Consider the following 18,764-nt stretch of genomic DNA (forward strand, 5'->3'; position numbering starts at 1 on the left):
CTTTAGTCAATTTGTATTTTTCAAAACTAACAAACCTGAGGTCTTAATATTAGCATAAATATTCTAGTGCCAACTGGAAAAACCAGTAAAATAACCAAAACAAAATTATGTATGCAAGGAAATATTGGCATCTGTGCTTGATCATGAGGTCTGTGGGATCTCCCACAATGCCTTCACCATCTCATAATCCCATAACTTTGTCATGCCATCAAACACAACTGTCAATAAATGTGGAGAAAAATATTTTTATCAAAACTACTGGGCATGAAAGAACACATTTGACTATTGTTTTTATGTGTATCAGATGGCATGAAACTTTCCCCCCATGGTTAACTTTGAATGCAGATTGATGCCTAAACAAAAAAATTCCCAAATGGTATCGTGCATGTTCACAAAAACATAAACAAATGCAAATAGCACATCATCACTGTTTGTATTCTATGAAGTAATAATAACATGAGAAAAATGTACATACAGTGCGTCCTCGACTTACGGCGCCACTGACTTATTGCGATTTGATCTTACAGAGCTTTTTCAGCAACGTTAATGGCTTTTTACAGTACTGTAACTTAATGTTGTATCAAGTTATGGCACCATAATTCCAGTTATGGTGTTGTGAGCACTGCTAAAACACCGAAACGGTGAAAAACAGACTTTAAGTCAAGGAAGCACTGTACGTATTGGATAACGTGAACAGCTGAAAATTTTATATAAAAAAAAAATAGGTAGTTTGAAATCAAACTTTCACTTGGCTTTTTTCAGCAGCATGGTTATGCATTATGTTATCTTAAATAATAGAAAAATGGATTTTAAAAGTATAGATGAATATTATTGTACCACTGACCAGCAGAGTACTGTATTAGCAATGAACTAGTAATAAACACAATTACACAATATGCCGCAATTCAGATTGCAGATGGCACTAAATTATTGCTTACTTAAACTAATACAAACAGCATATCCAATTTAATTCATCCTTTATAAAATCCATTTATCTTTGTTAAATGTCATTTACACTTCTATGACTCTCAATTTCTAGCATTAGCCTGTAGGCAGTTAGATCAATGTGACGACTGTACAAGTAGGATATGTACACTGTTGATACAAATTGTTTTTTGTCAGATATAGAAAAACCTATGCAAATACATACTGCTCCTATTGCAGTGTATCCAAGTATGTTTGTGTTTGCAAAAAATGACAAGGAGCATTTTCATATAAAACTTGTTACTGCTTCCTATGAAAAGCTTTCAGATGCCATTTATCAGTATTATATAATGAAAGTGCAATTAAGTACTGAATTCACTAATCACTCTCATTCCACTTACGTAATGAAGAAATGAATAAAAAGTTTGAACATCCTAAGAGCTTTTAATAAGCAGAAAAGAGGTTACAAATTTCTCTAGACCCCAAAAATCAGTTTCTAAATCAAGCATGCATGGCCATGTGATCATGGAAAATATTGTAAGGTGTTTAACTTTCACAGCTTCTATTAAAGTACCTTCCTGGCACAAATTTCTTTCACTAGCAGACAATGTGTATTCTGGTGTGATGTGAGAAGACCAAGGTGTTCCACAATAGTAAGGAACAGTACAAACAAAGGAAAAAACTTCAGATAAAAGAGTTTAAATTAATAAATTTGAATATAACTTACAGCATACTTTCCACTGCATTAGAATAAACTAACCTAAACCACTTTCATCTAACAATCTGAAGCACAATCATGCCTTGCTTTGATGCCTTCCTCCACAATGTGTGATAGTGTTTGTTAACCCTTAAGAGCCAGGCTAAAAAATCATATTCTGCAACCCATACCAGGCAAACTTTGAGAACGGCCAATATAAGAAATAAACACATCAATGGAAAGAGGAAGATATGTGCTTTATGCACATGGTATAAGGAAACAAATTCTAAAAATTCTCCCTACCTTCCACAAGAAGTTGAAAAAGATTCTTTACAACCCCTTGTGGAGCCTCTTTTACAAGACAATCATAAACTGTACCAAGTTGTACATGTTTTTCTAACAAAGAATTTTATTTTATTTGGTAAAATTATAATTACAGCTCACACCATATCAAAACAGATAAGAACTAAAATAAGTAACAAATTCTGAATACTGCATTTGTTGGAAAATATTTATGTAAATTTACTGAGATCGAAGATGCACTAACTTTTTAGATTATACATGTTTTTTCTAATATTTCTTTACACTTTTCTTTGCAAAATTACAATTATAACTGACATACTATCATAAAAAAGATAAGAACTAAAACCAACAGCAACCCCTGGATGTATTTATGAGCAAAAATATAAAAAGACGTCCTGGGAGGAAGTGAAACACAACACGTCCCTTTGACGTCAAGATCACCCCTAACTCATAAGCCACCTACAAGCGTTGATCTGAGCCAGTCTAAACGTTTCAACTAGTAAATTTATGGGCTATGGAGGTAATGCATCCTCTTTCCCGTCAAATTCCCCCAAATCAATGGCACATAATACTGATGCTCACCATGAGTGAATCTGTCCATCACCCAAAACCTGTTACTGGTACTCATATGAGGGTATCTGTCCATTAAAGGTTAAGCATCTACATGATAATGTGGAAATTTCACAGGTATTTTTCCTATACAATTCACACCAGTCATAGGTAGGGTGAGAACCACAATTAACTCGTGCATGGCTACGTGGCAAGTCTTTTAACCTCCAATGCGTCCGTTTTTCTCTAAATCTGCATATTCAAAACACAATCTAACTTTTTGGGAGTTGATACTGGAAGGCAATTTTTCACAATAATATTGAATGTGATGTTTTCAATACTGCAACAAAAAAATTGCCGAGTTTTCCATTATAATACTGCGTGGATATTTACTGGATATTTGTACAAAAAGAAAAACTTAGGTTCATGATCTACTATCTTGGAACAGGTCATTAATACCTAGTTTCTAGGAAGAACTAAACATGTTCAGAAATGCTAGAAAGTACATAACTAATAAATAAACATTATTAACTTTTCTAACAATATAAAAATATGTATATATTAGGAAGGATGTACGTACATATATTTCTCATTAGGAGTCAAGCAATAATGCCATTTTCATCCTAAAAGTATGGACACCTGCTAATGACCACAGAAAACAAGTAAAAAGGTGACCTTTACGTACTATACAAACAGATCTTCCACTTCATAATTCTGTGTAACAATCGTTGAATAATTCAAAACTCAGAAATTTCAAATATGCAGGTCTGCCAGGTCTGCATAAATCCCCTTCCCCAAAACACATCTGTATAAACCCCCTTTCCCAAACCACAAACAAATACATATACCATTATCAGTTGCAAAATCTCAGCTAGTCTTGAAAAATACAATATCAAGTATCACATGGATTTGTCTCATCAAAAACGAAGAACTAGATGAGACTTTAGGTTTATGTAAATTTTAAACAGAATAATTCCTGATCCTATTCTTTTTTTTATTAACCTCTATCTCTAAATTGGACTGGTATACGATTCTGATATCTTCTCACCCCCTTTTTAAATCTAACGAGACTGATAATAAAGAGATCTAACCTTACAGGAATAATGTACTATGTAAAACATAAACGTAGTCAGTGTGTCTGCTCTTCCATTACTATGAATTAAAAAAGAAATTCTATGGTCAAACTTCTGTAAATCTAAAAAATGCCTATAAAATAAGGTGCTTGCATTTTACAGCCGAAGAAAATCCCAAGCGCAGAACCACCTTACAGAGGGTCAACAAAAGAAAATGCAAGGACAGTGTTTCAGTGAAATGTAATAGGAACAGAAAACTTTTGAAGGCATGTCAAGTGTAAAAAAATAAAAAACTCTTTAAGTTCCTTCAGTTTATCCTAACCAAACAAACTTCACAATTACCAATGAGTTATATTTCATTCAAAGCATTCAAAATACACCATAACAATCATAAACTCAAATTTGCAAATTCTATACTACTATGAGATTCTCAAGTATAAAAATTCACAGCAACCTACTTTATAAAGTAGTCTTCAACAGATAAAAAGCCAATGACATAAGCATCAAATTAGGACAACTTTATGAGATACAAGCACACCCAAAGACACTGGTATATCCAATATTTTACGAAAAATCTAAGAAAGACCACAATGAAATTCTCTATAAAAATTATAGCGTAACAATATAAATTCCTAATTCACTCCTTCCTTCACATACATCAAGTAAGACACAACAAGAAAAAATAAAAAGGCTACTCCCTCTAATCATGGAAGCACAACATGGTGTTCAAAATGTATTTCGAGCATGACAACTCTGTACTGAATTAAAATTTGTCTAACTATGATGTTTTTAAAACACTGAGTTCAGTTACTTCACCAAACTATTTATATGTTCATTATGCTCAACAAAATACAGAAAAAGACACAAACAAAAATCTAATCATGGATACTAAGACAAGCAAGAAAATTTTGTATGAAAGATTGATAAAAATTACTTACTTCCACTCCAAGCAATGGTAAGCTATTATTTGACATTTAAGGAAAAAAAAAGTAAATTTTTCATTTTACAAAGCAAACTAAGTGTTCAAACAGCAGCAGCTATCAATTATCCTAAGAAAATAAACCTTCTAATCAGCAATTCACCTTAAAAACATAAGCCTTCAAAATAAGTATTTTAGGGGGAAAGAATCAAGAGACAAAAACATAATATAGAAAACACAAGACACAACACTGGCAAGCACTTAAAAAAAAGGCATTCTCCATAACTACCCTTTTAGCTATGTCTCCATTAAGTCCCTCATCAAGTCAGTCAACTACATTATGCAGAAATCTTGCAAATCTATTTCATAATCTCTTGATTTCACACATGCCTTCTTCAGCAAGGAATGTGAACGTTAAAAATTTATTTGAATTCGAAAGGAATGACTCCTTTGGACCAAGAAGCATTAACTGACTTAATAAAAGTTCAAAATTCGTGCGTGATACCTGATTTCAATTCCTAGTGCTGACTGACTGTTAACTACTTTAATAGTAAATAGATACTGTACAGTATATCAATTTGTAAACGCACTAAAGTGTACGTTACATGTGAGGTCATCGAGGGAGGTGCGAGATGTTGCTGAGTGCAGAGTGGGTGTGGGGAGTGTGGTGGCCTTCACCAAGCGGCGTGGGGGCCCCTCAACACACTCGCGGTCAGGGGGAGCCGGCTCAGGGGGGGTCGTGGGAGGGGGATACACTTGTAGACCACCTGTGGGACCACCAACCACACACCAACCAAGTTACTACCTCACCCACACATATGATGCACTGTCACCCTTCCATGAACCATTCCTCACACACCAGCTCAGTACTATTGGTTTGAAGACTTAATTTTATTTATGAGAAAATTTGAATTAGCATCACAAAGCAAATTCTTTACAAGTATTCTGGGTGTGATGAAGGGCCTACTGTAATGTTACAGGTAAACAGACACCATTAACCCTGGAGAGCTGGCATTCCCTTTAATTGTCATATTACTTTTAAAACTGACTAAAACCTAGTCTGATATTTTGTAGTCGATACTTTGTTGTCAATAGAAAATGACTGGTAAGAAACCATATTCCATAACCTAACTCCATGTTCTAGTTTTAGCTTAGAAAAGTCTGTCAACGTTGTAGGAAAAAATCACTAGTCTGTAAAAGAAAAGGTCTACCATCAATAAAACATCCAGAAAACCTAATGGAACTTGAAAAGGGATGCAGCACCCACAAGTTAGCAGGTCTGTCATTAACACATATGCCCACCCATCTGTGTGGAGAAGGCATTCTTAAACCAGTCCTGTGTAGTTAGTATGATACAACATTCATATATTGCCTCAAGTGTCAAAAAGAGGTAATACCCTTAAAATCTGCTACCGAGCTGCATATCAAGCTGACAAGGGAATGCAGAACATGTCAAACAATGAAAATATTTTCTTTTGTCTGTCAAAATACACTACAAGCTACATTCAAAACAAAATTTTCCAAGGTTAAATTATAAGTATATCAAATGAAGAAAGTAGAGAGTAAGAAAATATTATGCCAGTAAATATCTTGAACACCTACTTCATATTATAAGCATTATATCATTAAACAGTATAGAAATGTCTTCTTTCAATATTTTGCAAGTCACTATGATTCATTACGAACCAAAAAGACTTACAGATTGCACATGATGAACATAGTTCTATATCTCATTTCTGAATAAAACAAAAAACAAAACTGCATGGGAAATGCAAACAGCATTACCATATTCTTTTAATATACCACTTCCAAAGGCAATAATACAATGTAACTGCATGAAGACAAAACCAAAGAGATTGCCTGATTGCCAAGATGCAATGTCCAATATGAGAAGAAGACTTCAAGTCATTCCTCTGTTGAGTTGTATTGGTGAGATCTCATGATCTTACTATAACAATTTGATTTCTTTGATTTTCGATACAACTGCAAAACCTACAAAACTTGATGTTTTGCTATTAAAACAAACCAAGAAGCCAAAAGGAGATATTAATAGGAAAGGAGACAATTAAGGCAACATAAATTGTTCACTATGAAAGAAATAGCTATAAAATCTGACTTGCTGAATCTGACTTATTTTGGGTAAAATAAGTCATATGCTTTTATTACTTTGAATCCAAATTTTTTTTAATAAACTTCTCATGCATATCAAATAAATTATAGTAATAATTATTTGATAGCTCATTAGAAGTACTTGTCTTTTTCTGTTTTGCAGAACATGACCTAACTACAGATTATTACTGCAGTATTCAAAGAACAGATTATTCAAGATTTATGCAAGAGAAGCTTGGTCCAAAAATAGGGATATACAGTACCTTCCTTGCTTGTTTCTAGCTATTCTTAATTTCTTTCAAGCAAGGAATGACCAAAGAGTAACTTCAATGAAAGCCCATAACATCTAAACCTTACAGGATTATTTTCTAAAATGTTGTAATTAAGTAAATACATATGACTTTTATAATAATAAAATTAAAAACAATATATAAAAGCTTCCTCATCTTCCTTTACTGGCTAATGATGGTATTCTGTAAGCAAACCCTAACATCCAAGCATGCTAACCTACACCCAATCAGGCCCAACAAGGCTTTCACAATATAAAAAAAAATGAAACCTGGATATTTTCCTACACAGTACATTCTACAACTTTTCTGTTAAAGGGGCATTCTATACACATCAGCAAAAACTTCTGTAATGACATTCCTGTTCTAACCAGTATATAGTACATTATAAAGGAAATTTCTTATACAACAACAAACTTTTACAAATTCACAGTAGACACAGGTTTGGTTGTGAGCATTTTAGCTGGAAAGAGGACTCCTAATCAGTCCCGTAGAAGCTAGTACTAAACCCATTTCCCAGTTTATCCTGCACTGAAGGAAGTGTTTCCACCTCAGGTGGGCTTGTATAGCCCATAGCATGAATGGCCTCTATGGATCATACTTAGGCTTCCATGCTAAGGGCCTCTGTAATGGGCAATGGTTTTAAGAAGGACTATACCAGCTACTGAATCCTGCTTAGACAGCAGAGTATGTACAGCAGTGCTCAATAGAGCCTGCAAATAAGTCTTTGGTTAGGGAGGGAGACAAAAACAACCATTCAATCCTCCTGTGGTGAAAGTCATTCACACGATGAGCAGTGATGCTTGAGGAAACCAACAGTTCATACATAAGACAATGAAAGCCTTAACAAAGTCTATCAAAATAAAATTGCTAATCTTCATGGGGCTGACCTAAAACCTGATACAGTTTATGCTAAAATAATAAGAATATTCATTATTTTGCCAACTATCACATCATCAAGTTGATTTGGTGTACCAACATGATGCCAAGTAGCACTGTTAGTCTATTAGGTTGTATGGAAGAAAAGAAATGATGCTGTAGTCTATGTGACCTCTGTCCTGACTAGCAACAGTTTCCTTCTTATAGGATGTAATTTAAAAGGCTTCTCATAGGACGCCATTTGAAAGGCAATAATATTGGTAAAGTAGTTTCTGTCTTGGGCCCTATAAGGTAACAATCACCAAAAAAAAAAAAAATTATAATCATCACAGTGGGTAAAACTACAAGAGGCGAATACTGTAAACTTCACTTTTTTATTCTTCTAGTGCACAAGAGACTAGCTGACACTACTACTGTTGTTGCAATTTTTCCATGTTATTTCAAAGAACATTTCCAAGTCATTACTATTACCTCACCTACATATGGACCTTATGGTATCATCTCTAACTACCCTGCCACTGGGCTCCTTTTATTCTGAAAAATTTGTTCTCAACCTAACAATAACTTCTATGTAGGTTCTTATAGTCATACCAGTAGGTTCTTATAGTCATACCAAGATTCATGCTCATATAGCAATACAGATCTATTAAAATAATGAATGCTCTTACGTATTCATAAGCAATATCAGTCTTTTGACTTCCAAATTTTACTCAGCCTGCCAATTGTTTGGTTTGACATATAACTTTAATCAGTTTTACCACACTAATGGGAATACAGTAGTGACACGAAACCTCTCGTAATACTGATGCACCCCAACATTTACTGCAAATTTACCTAAAATATTTCCATCTTTATTCAGCCTGTTTCTGCTTCTAGTTTCAGAAAGATTTGCATAATTAACTGGAATACAATAATATTCCACACTATTAGTCTGTAACCAATGACAAATGCCTTCTCATAATCAACAAAACCACTAGAAAAGGATTTTTAAACTCCATAAACTAATACAAAACCATCTTAATACATATATATTTGATTTGTGCAAATACTGCCTTGTCTAAAACTAGCTTGTTCATCAGGTACCCAGGGGCTTTCCATTTCATAAAGTTTCTATATTATTGATTCCACTTCAAAAAAGAGTGTATGAATTCACTTTAAAGTAACACAGGTACAAAAAATTATTCTAAATTTTATCTCCTCATCTTATACAATAAAAACAATCATTTAAAGAACATCAATAAAAAAGTAGGTGGCACAACTTGCAGATGGTACCACAGGTTCTCTTTGCAGCAAACCTTGATTCTAATATGCATTGCTTTTTTGCCTTTTTACTTTTCAGCCATTCCCATTGGTCTCTTCCAACACAGCAGTCCAACTCCCTCAACTTTACCTTATTGGAATTTCCTATTTTCGTTTAAGAATAAATACTTTGAGCCAGCCCTACCACAGTCTCAATATGTTACTGAACAGTTTCATTGAACTACTTTATAATAAAAGAGTAAAAATAGTAATTGAGTTCTCAGGATATATTCATATAATACACAATACTGCTCTGAAAAAGACACTGCAAAACAGTGAAAAATTTGTGGCAGTGTGCTGAAAACAATTTTCCTCTAAACACAGCTTCTGTAAATACATCCACTAAAAAGAAATATCAGAAGTTATTCGTTTTACAATACATGTGAATCGATGACCACAATTGATAAAGGCCAAATGACATAAATGAAATCGCATCCACCTTCACAACATGTTTACTCAACTCAAAATTTTGAAAAACCTCCACCAGAAAACTTTGCTTTTTAGTATGGATGTCTTAAAACAAGCAAAAACAATGAAGAATTTGTATTAGAAGCTATACTGGCCAAATCAAGAAATTAATTCAAACATTTGGAATGGAGATTGCTGGAAGCCTTTGCTACGCTAAAGATTTGTTAAAATAATGAATTTGATATACATTGCAATCTTACTAATCAATTATGAAAAATACAAGGTACTTGGTCAAACAGAGATTACAGTTCATGAAGAGAGCAGTTTCTAATCTTCATAACTGGCAATAACAAGATTCCGTTTTAAAAACAAAACAGGTACCATGCCAGTTTGCGTCCCCTTCACACTAAATCAGAATAAAGTTAACCAAATAGCAGAAATGAGTGCTATATTACCTAGAAGTACTCCTGCAAATACAAGTCATCGGTACTCATTCAAGATGAGTCACATTTCTTAAAATGACAGCTCTTAATCATAAACAAGAGGTATTCATTCCACTTGTTTTGATATTAAATGGCAATTATACTCATATTTACTGATTATATATGCAATCGTTACATCCTAGCTGTGTTTATTTTTTTCAAGCATTGGACGGTCTCAAAATATTCACCATACAACTTTCCGCAAGTCCTATACAACTCCACAGTAGTACACTGTATAAAGTACTATGTTCACCATTTTGAATAAAGAAAAACTTTTATTTTCTCTATAATAGAAAACAACTGTTTACAATAGAAGAAATTACTTCATGGGGAAAGAGGGTGGAAATTATTAAAGGTATCAGAGTGAGTGAAAATAATTATTCAGCAAAGCACAAATGTGGGCCTAAAATCCTGAACAACTGAGATATATAACTCATATTCTATATCACTGCTCCATTTCTTACAAAATTAACACTAGAATACATTAGTTATCAGCAGCAGAAAAATCTTCAAAAGACTAAAAACTAATGAAAACATAAAACTAATATGACGAAGTACTTTATATCTAATAAATAATTTGAAGTACTTAATACTCAGAAAGAGAAACTAAATCCATAATCTCAAGATCTTTGGAACATTAAAAATCTTTATTAGTTTGCAAGTCACTGGGTCATTTGAAATGTAAATAATGCGCCATATTTTATAGGATAATCTTAGCAACACCAACAGCCCTACAAAATTCCATCTATGAGGATTAAATACAGGGAGGACTGTTCTAAATACAAAATATAATGCCAGTTACTGTATCCATGATAAAAATATCTTCCCCCTAATAACTAGAATCCTAATGGTAGCATGGTTGAAAATAGGTACGATAACGCTTCAAAAACTGTAACCTTGATATGTCATAAAAAGCTTCAATTTATGACACTCTTAAAATGAGAAATCTTGCTTTATGCATGCAAATACACCAGGCAATGGCATGCAAAACACAACTGAATTCACTACAAGGCAATGCACAGGCTGTACAAAGTGGCATCAAATGTTTTTTATGAAGTTACGGCTACCGGATGGGGAGAGACAAATCATACCCACCAAGACTGTGTGAAAGGTTTCAGCTTGTATCCTTTTGCTGACCAAAAGTCAAACACCTATGGAGCTAAGATCTCTATAGGTCACAAAGGATTTGTGTATACTGTAAACATGTAATGACATTATGACTGGAAAATATCCCCTCTGGCTCTCAAAATGAATTCCCAAAAGGGAAAATTGACAAATTTTGACTACTTTAATCATGTTTTATACAGCATTTGCTGTTTTAACATTTTCATTGAATCATCAACAAGGGTTACTTTTTTCAGAACTATTTTTTTATTCTTTTAATGCTAAAATAATACATTTAACTCTAAAATTTGAAATTTCCTCCAATGAATGTTAGCATGCAAGTTTTACTGGTCTATCCCCATATTTAGAAACAGCAGCAAGCTAAAATAATGGATTTACAGTGACAAGCCAAAATCATAAAAGTGTGCCAGAGTATAATCGAGCAAAAGAGGATATTCACCCCTGTCCACGCTCTCTGGCATCACGAGGTAGTCTTGGTCTGAGCCCCCGTGGTCAAGCGTCAAACTCTCTGCCTTAAAGAACTGATGTCTGGGGGCAGGCTGGGGTTTATTCATGTCATGGGGCAAGGTGCGAGGGGCAAATGAGTAAGGGGGAGGGGGAGGACGATCACGCTGGGAAGGAGAGGAGGCTCCTCCATCCCGTGAGTGGTAGGTTGGTACCCCACTCCCAACATCAAAGGAATGATCGCGAGCTACAAAACTGTATGGGGGTGGTGAAGTGGAGGGGGGAGGAGGAGGGTATGGTGGCAGGGGAGGGTAAGTAGGCTCTAGGTCTGAGGGCTGAGTGGAAACCTTGGAGCGGGAAGACACAGTTGTGGGCAGAGACTCTGTGCTTGGATAAGATTGACGAAATAATTCTGTAACAAAGAAGAAACCTAGCATTTGCATTTGTGTGAAAACAAAATAAAACAAAATTAGGCTTTCTACTACTTGTTACTCTATGTACATTAAAATTTAGTGACAATCTGAAATGTAAACAACATAAAATGTTATGACAACAAACAGTAAACAATAAAAAAAATGAGAATTGGCTACTTATGATACCAAGGAAACAACAAAACCCACAGTAGAGAAGTGCTGTTTCAGGACCCTAAAACCTAACATTAATATTACATATATAAACTGTCAAAATAATTACAAACTAAATTTACATATACAATCTTTAAGCAACATTAAACAGAGGTTCTGGTTCAGTATTTTGGGAATATCTTAAACCTAATACTACATATACAAATGTATTACTTCACTTCCAATGATGAATGTAAAAACTTTTTATCAAGTAAGTGTGGTAAGTTTTAAGTTTTGAAGCTCTTATCAAATATTTGTTAATACCAAAACATTACCACTCCCATGTCAGAACATCTATTTAAATCTGAGAATCCTTATGCTTGCAAAACAAGTGCTATTAGGAAAGATTAGGAAAAAATGTGCACGGAAGCTTCTTGAAAAAAGTTTCTATAACTATTTCTTGAAACATGGGAATTATTAATTGACCATGTCTCACAATGCCTAAATGGTGATATAAATTACAGTAATTATTTATATGAAAGAACACTTAACCTACAACCAGTGATTATGTGGAAAACATTGTGAATATCATTACAATTCAAAACATCTAATTTTTTTCTCTCACCATACAAATCACATCCAGCTGGCATAATGATGTAACTTAAAATAAAAAATTACCTTCTTTATGTGAACCAAATTTCCAAAATGCTCAGGACATTTCGTAAACAAATACCTATTACACATACACACACACTTATATATATATATATATATTGTACATGACCACTGAAACAAAGAGCAGAGCCCTGCAAAAACCATTATCAAATATCCAGGTGTACTCTTCTTGGATTAAGTCTGCCACTCCTGCAGTGGGAATAGAACAGCGAAACTGCGTAACAGTACTTTAGATGATGTTCATGCAGGGATCAATACTGTGAGACCATATCCTATTAAACCCCTACAACCAATGCAACATGAAATATTAGAAAAAACAAGTTATGACAAACTGAAGGTGATTTGGACTCAATCTGCACAGGGGCAATGTCCATCCTCCCAGCAACAACTAATACCTCCTACTGGATATTATTATTTACACACACCAGTCTCCTATTTAATATCAATTTGCATATCTTACTTTGGCTTTAATGCACATTTCTAGCACTAACTATCTTTGGTTTGTCATACCTTAGAATTTTTTTCACACACTTCATCCAAGGCTCAATTACTGACAATACTGTATGTATATAGTTACTTGTTCATCTCAATGCTACTTCCTTTCTGTTAAATGAATAAGTAGTATTGGGGTTTGTTCATATACATACATATACAATGCCCTCTTAACTTCTAAAGGGGGCATTGTGGCTATTGCAATTTCATATATACTATCTGGTAAAAATGACCAGTAGACTCTACACACACACACACACACACACACAATATACGATAATATATATATATAATATATATATATATATATATATATATAGATATATATATATATATATATATATATAAATAATACGTCACATGTATATAGTATATCTTTACCTTACCTCTTGAATTTCCTCATTGACCTATCCTTTTCCTATTAACTATTTGCTGAATGAACATTAAAAGTAGTTATTGCTTACATTTTCCCCAATCTATTAAAAAATTAAAAGAAAATGACTGCACAAAAGAGAGAGAGTGAATGGTTATCTGTCAAATCATTTTTCAAAGACAGCATACAGAATTGGGTTTTCTCATCTCTTGATAATAGTTCACACACCATAATAATACTGTTTAGAACAGTTGGGATAACGGATTGTTTATAATTGTACATAGTATTTGCTTTAAGAAATAAAAATTAGAAAAGTGTGTACATTTTATACAGTTATTTCCAACTTTCTTAATTCCTCGTGTAAAAATGAACACATAAAATACTTATTTACCCAGAGAGAGAGAGAGAGAGAGAGAGAGAGAGAGAGATAATCTCTCTGCAAAATCACTCTATTGCAGTTGTCTAGGACAGGTTAAAAAGTTATAAAGTAGTATTTTTGTCTTTGAAAAAACAAACTACTGGAGTTCAGCCACAGTAAATTTTTGTTTTTCAAATCATTGTATATTTACTTTCCTTTTTATAATAGCTGCAATTTTACCAGAAAATTACCATAAAGTTAGGGAATAATTTTCGTATCTTCAAATGTAAAATCAACCTTTTTTAATGAAAGCTTTTAAAGAAGAGGTTAAACAATAAACTCAGTTAAGTTCCCAACTCTGTATCTTTCCTCTTGCTTTGCCCTAAGGAGAGGGATTACGATGTTGCACCTCTCATTTGGATGATGCAGTACTAATCTTGGAGGAATCTTCTTCCAAATCAGTTTACTTTTATAGTGTCAGTAAAAGATTTAAGAGGTCATCGAGAGCATATTTGCCTCTGAAGGAACTTACTCCCATAGGTAAATGCACTAGTGAGTCCAGGTTTTCTTTCTTAATGCGTAGTCACATTTACCATACAAGTTCATGATAGCAGAAAGAAGGACAATAACTATACTCTACTTCCAATATACCAAGAGCTCCTTGTTCTCAGCACTCTTTGCAAGTCTTGCCAGTACAGTCTATGATTCATCTTACAATTAAATATTGTAAGAAGTAACAAAGTGTAGATATCAGGTATTTGTTACATAGTTCTATATGTATTTTTATGTAAAACAAATAGGTGACAAAATTTACTGTTTCTCTACAGGCTAATTAAACTGTACAGCAGCATTTGGAACTTTTGGTACTTTTCCAAACATTTCCAAGACACATGACTAATAATTCTACTTTAATGGAGTCTCAGAAGATCTTTTTATTAAATACAACTTCTCTGCCAAAACAAAATTCAAATGTGACTTTATCTGTCATAATCTCCTCTCCATTTATTTTCATGTAGGTCTGAGTCTTAGATTTTGCATGCATCAGAATAGTTTTCACATTAACGACATCTGCACTTAATGCTTCTGATAGCTTTCTTTTTCTGGCAAATATTTACAAAATTTAATACGTACTATAATAATATTGCTCTTCTTTGCCGTAGCACTCAACCACATTGAGGGGTTGGGTGACCTCTGTTAAGGGAGACTACAAAATTTGTATACCTTTGGTAACTACGTACTTGCCTCAAATGCTTCTTTGTATTCACTAGACTTCCTTTGCAACCCCTAATATTCTAATGCTGATGATACTTTGTAGTTAGTTTTGACAAGAGTCCAATTACATGTAGTATGGTCAACATTCTCAACTGATAAGCACTAAAGGTAACAGTAAAATATTAAATTTCTCTATGCTGGTGGATGGCATAAAGGCTAGGTGATAGGAACAATATAAGAAATGTCTGGCCTAATATGACAAATTTTTAATCAATCAGTATTTTTCATAGCTAACAAACCTGAGGACTTAACAATGGCATAAATCTTAGTGCCAGCTGCTGGAAAACCGGTTACAACAATCAAAGATTGTAGAGCAAGGAATCTGTACTGATAATAAATGGTTATAAAAGTTAAGAGAGAGCAATCACAGATACTGGCAAAAAAAAAAATCTAGTTGACAGAAACTACATAGCTGTTCTGAGTAACTTCTCAGTAGTATGAGCAAATTAAAAATTTCCAGCCTTTATTGTACACAGTGGTTTTCTGACCAAGCCAAGCTTGTCACCCATAACAACCCTCTCACAACCACCTTTCTGTCACAACCCTGGCCAAGAAGAGATCATATCTTTGAAATACTGTATATTAAAAATGAGGCATAACTACTGTACACGAGGCTTCTTTAATTTCATTCATATGCTCTCTGCAGCACAGTAATATCTTGAACATGTTTTCCATATTCTGACAAATTTATTACGTTACAATTAAAAGGGTATCATATCAAATGTCCTGATTACAGTTCAGTAGATATATTGTGAATGATATCTGGTTAAGGGGGCCGGCCGGAACCCCTATATACAGTGGTATAGGGCGAAAAATGCAAAGTCATGAAAAAATTCATGGAGCTTCATATGGCAATTGAGAATACGTATACGAAATATTTCGTCAAAATTCCTCTTACTTTCGTAGTTACAAGGTAATTAGTAAACATAACTCAATAAGCCTAAAACATTCATCCATACAAGAAAATGCAATAAATTTCTTCTGTTATCGTAAATTTTGATAATTATTGGCAAAGAAATTGTGAGAAATGGCATCTGTACAGATTCCGTGGCTCGCAGAAGCGAGTATCTGGTTCAACCATGAATCAGTGCGACCATAGACTTCAGTAGATTATACGTTCGAGTTTCACCTCCGCGTGACTTTCGCTTGCTTTCACGTATGTTTATGAATGTTTCGGCAAGAAGTTCATCATGCAATGAGGAAAAGACAAGCAAAACATCTCACTAACATACAGACGAAGAAAAATCGCTCAAGCATTATTACAGAATATCATAATATACGCGTAGTTAGTGAAGAGAGAGGGGAGGGTTGCTTAGTAACGCCCCCTTCTTGCCTGACAGCACACGTCACACTATGCCCAAGGCTACGATCTTTGAGCAAAGAGATCTTCATTTATGATAAATAACATAGTTTTGGTTTTTTAATACCCAAAATGGACTATGAAATTCATAATAATCATGATTTATCAAATTGTCTTTGTAAAAAGAGAGTACATCTTCGAGTTTCACCTCTGACATTCTCCTGCATTTATGTTTGTTTATCTCTGTTTCGGCAAGAATGTCATCATGCCAAAGAGGAAAATACAAGGAAAACATCTCGCTAACATACAGAAGAAGAAAATTCGCTGTAATAAGCCGAGTTAGTGAAGGGGAGAGAGGGGGTTACGTAGGAAGGAGTGCCCCATCTTGCCTCAAGCAGTGCCCCAGGCTACGATATATGAGCAAAGGGATCATCATTTATGATTAAATTATGATAAATAAAATAGTTTTGTTTATTAATACACAAAAAAACAAATATACATTCATAATAATCACTATTTATTAACATTGTCTCTATAGAAATACGAAGGAAAACTTTGAACGCCCGTATCTCAAAACTATACTTATTGACCTTCAAAGTCTATCTCCTCACTTAGTTTTAAAGCTATAACATTGGAATTTGGTATATAACTCAGAAAGACATTATAGAACAACCAAATAGAGCCCTTTTTCCAATTTTTGTTTTTGTTTTGTCTTTTTTTTATAAATTTTTCTCGTGATTTATAGGTTTATTTTTTTACCATATTGAAAAATTCATATCTAGCAAAAAAAATGACTTTTAGAAAAAAAACTCTCCATTCGATTGGAGGTCTACATCAGGTCTATATATGGTAGTAATCCCAGGTCTTAATATTAAATATCAAGGGAGGAGATAGAATTTGAAAAATGGTTATTTTCGGGATAAATCGCCCTGGCGTCACAAAACCGAAGGTCAGAGGCGAAAATCATATGCGGTTTGGAGATGTCCCAAGTCACCTTATTAAGTGGTATGAATGTCAAAGTCCTGTCGTTAAAAAACGGCATTAGCCGGCCGGCCCCCTTAAATAAGAATTACATGCATAATGCAGACCAACTGACAGAAGAATAGGGTAAATCAAGTATCCACCTCTCCTATGGTAAAGCCAATCACATAAAAAATAAGCTTTCCATGTGGCTGTATGAACCTAACCCATAATAATAAGTGGAAACTAGTTTTTTCTGGATTTTATACTGTACTTATCAAGTTTTCTGGGACAATACAGTTTTTAAAAAAGTGACTTTCAATTGAAGCAATCTGTCAGCTAATGAGAAATTTTGCAGGTACTGCATACCAGAGACTATAATTAGTAGATGCTATTTTCTTGTAATTGTCTAATCAAAAGGATAGAAATACAAAGCCTTAGTTTTCATAAACCTCTCTTTTTGGATGTTTCGGTTTTCGTAGACTTTTTTTCTACGAAATTGTGTTTCTGTTATCATACATTTCCTCGGTTTTTGTGCACTTGGAAATGTTCCTCCCAAGGCCAAGTGTGTGACAGGGCCCCATATCGAGCGCCCAAACAAGGCATCCCACCTTCTTTCACGACCCATTCTACATTTTTTGTTCGTTGTTTTTGTACTTTTTGTGCTTTTTTATTCAAGTGCAACTGCTAAATAAGCCATTATGGGGCCAAAGAAAGTTCCAAGTAAGGCAAGAAACATTATAGAATTTAAGAAAGAACTCGTAGCAAAGTGTTGGAGGAAGCTGCATGCCGATCTCAGTGAGAAAATGCTACAACAAGCGCTGCTGTTAGTGAATTTAAGGCCAGCAGAAGCTGGTTTGAAAAATTCAGAAACCGAATGGGCATAAATAATGTGCCTATTTCAGGGATTAAGGACATGTTTGCAAAATGGAATGATGCAAAAGAAATTTTATGGAGAACTATCATCCCAACAAAGTTGTAATCCGTGTCTCCAACTTGTTTAATGACAATGCTGAGTTTAACTTTAGGAAAATTTTAAAGAAATGCCAGAAACAAATGTCTCAGGACAGTTTTGTTGTGCAACAGGGGTTCAGTAACTCTCAAGCTGGTCCTAGTGCCAGTAAATAAACGAAGAGGGGAAGTAACCTCAGACAGTGCCAGTAAATAACGAAGAGAAGTAACCCAAGATATGTCCTTGATACCTGAAGTCCTAGAGGGAGATTTTCCCTTCCAAACAATAACCTCTTATTCTCTATAAATTGTATTTTTTTGT

The 18,764-nt window shown here is 34.2% G+C and overlaps 1 protein-coding gene across 3 annotated transcripts in view; it reads right to left on the reverse strand.

Moving 5' to 3' along the window:
- The window catches only part of LOC135196429 (rho GTPase-activating protein 190-like), a 334,492-nt gene that overhangs the window by 103,310 nt on the left and 212,418 nt on the right, over nt 1–18,764 (reverse strand). For all 3 annotated transcript variants that reach the window (XR_010310411.1, XM_064223251.1, XM_064223252.1), the window contains exons 21-22: nt 11,494–11,910; nt 5,071–5,232 (exon numbers count right to left, since the gene is read on the reverse strand). Coding sequence is in view for 2 of the 3 variants with exons in the window: in XM_064223251.1 (XP_064079321.1) it covers nt 5,071–5,232; nt 11,494–11,910 (579 nt within the window). In the remaining variant the exon portion in view is untranslated. The remainder of the gene's footprint in view (nt 1–5,070; nt 5,233–11,493; nt 11,911–18,764) is intronic.

The sequence above is a fragment of the Macrobrachium nipponense genome, chromosome 17, assembly GCF_015104395.2.
Source record: "Macrobrachium nipponense isolate FS-2020 chromosome 17, ASM1510439v2, whole genome shotgun sequence".
In the NCBI taxonomy this organism is placed as follows: domain Eukaryota; kingdom Metazoa; phylum Arthropoda; class Malacostraca; order Decapoda; family Palaemonidae; genus Macrobrachium; species Macrobrachium nipponense.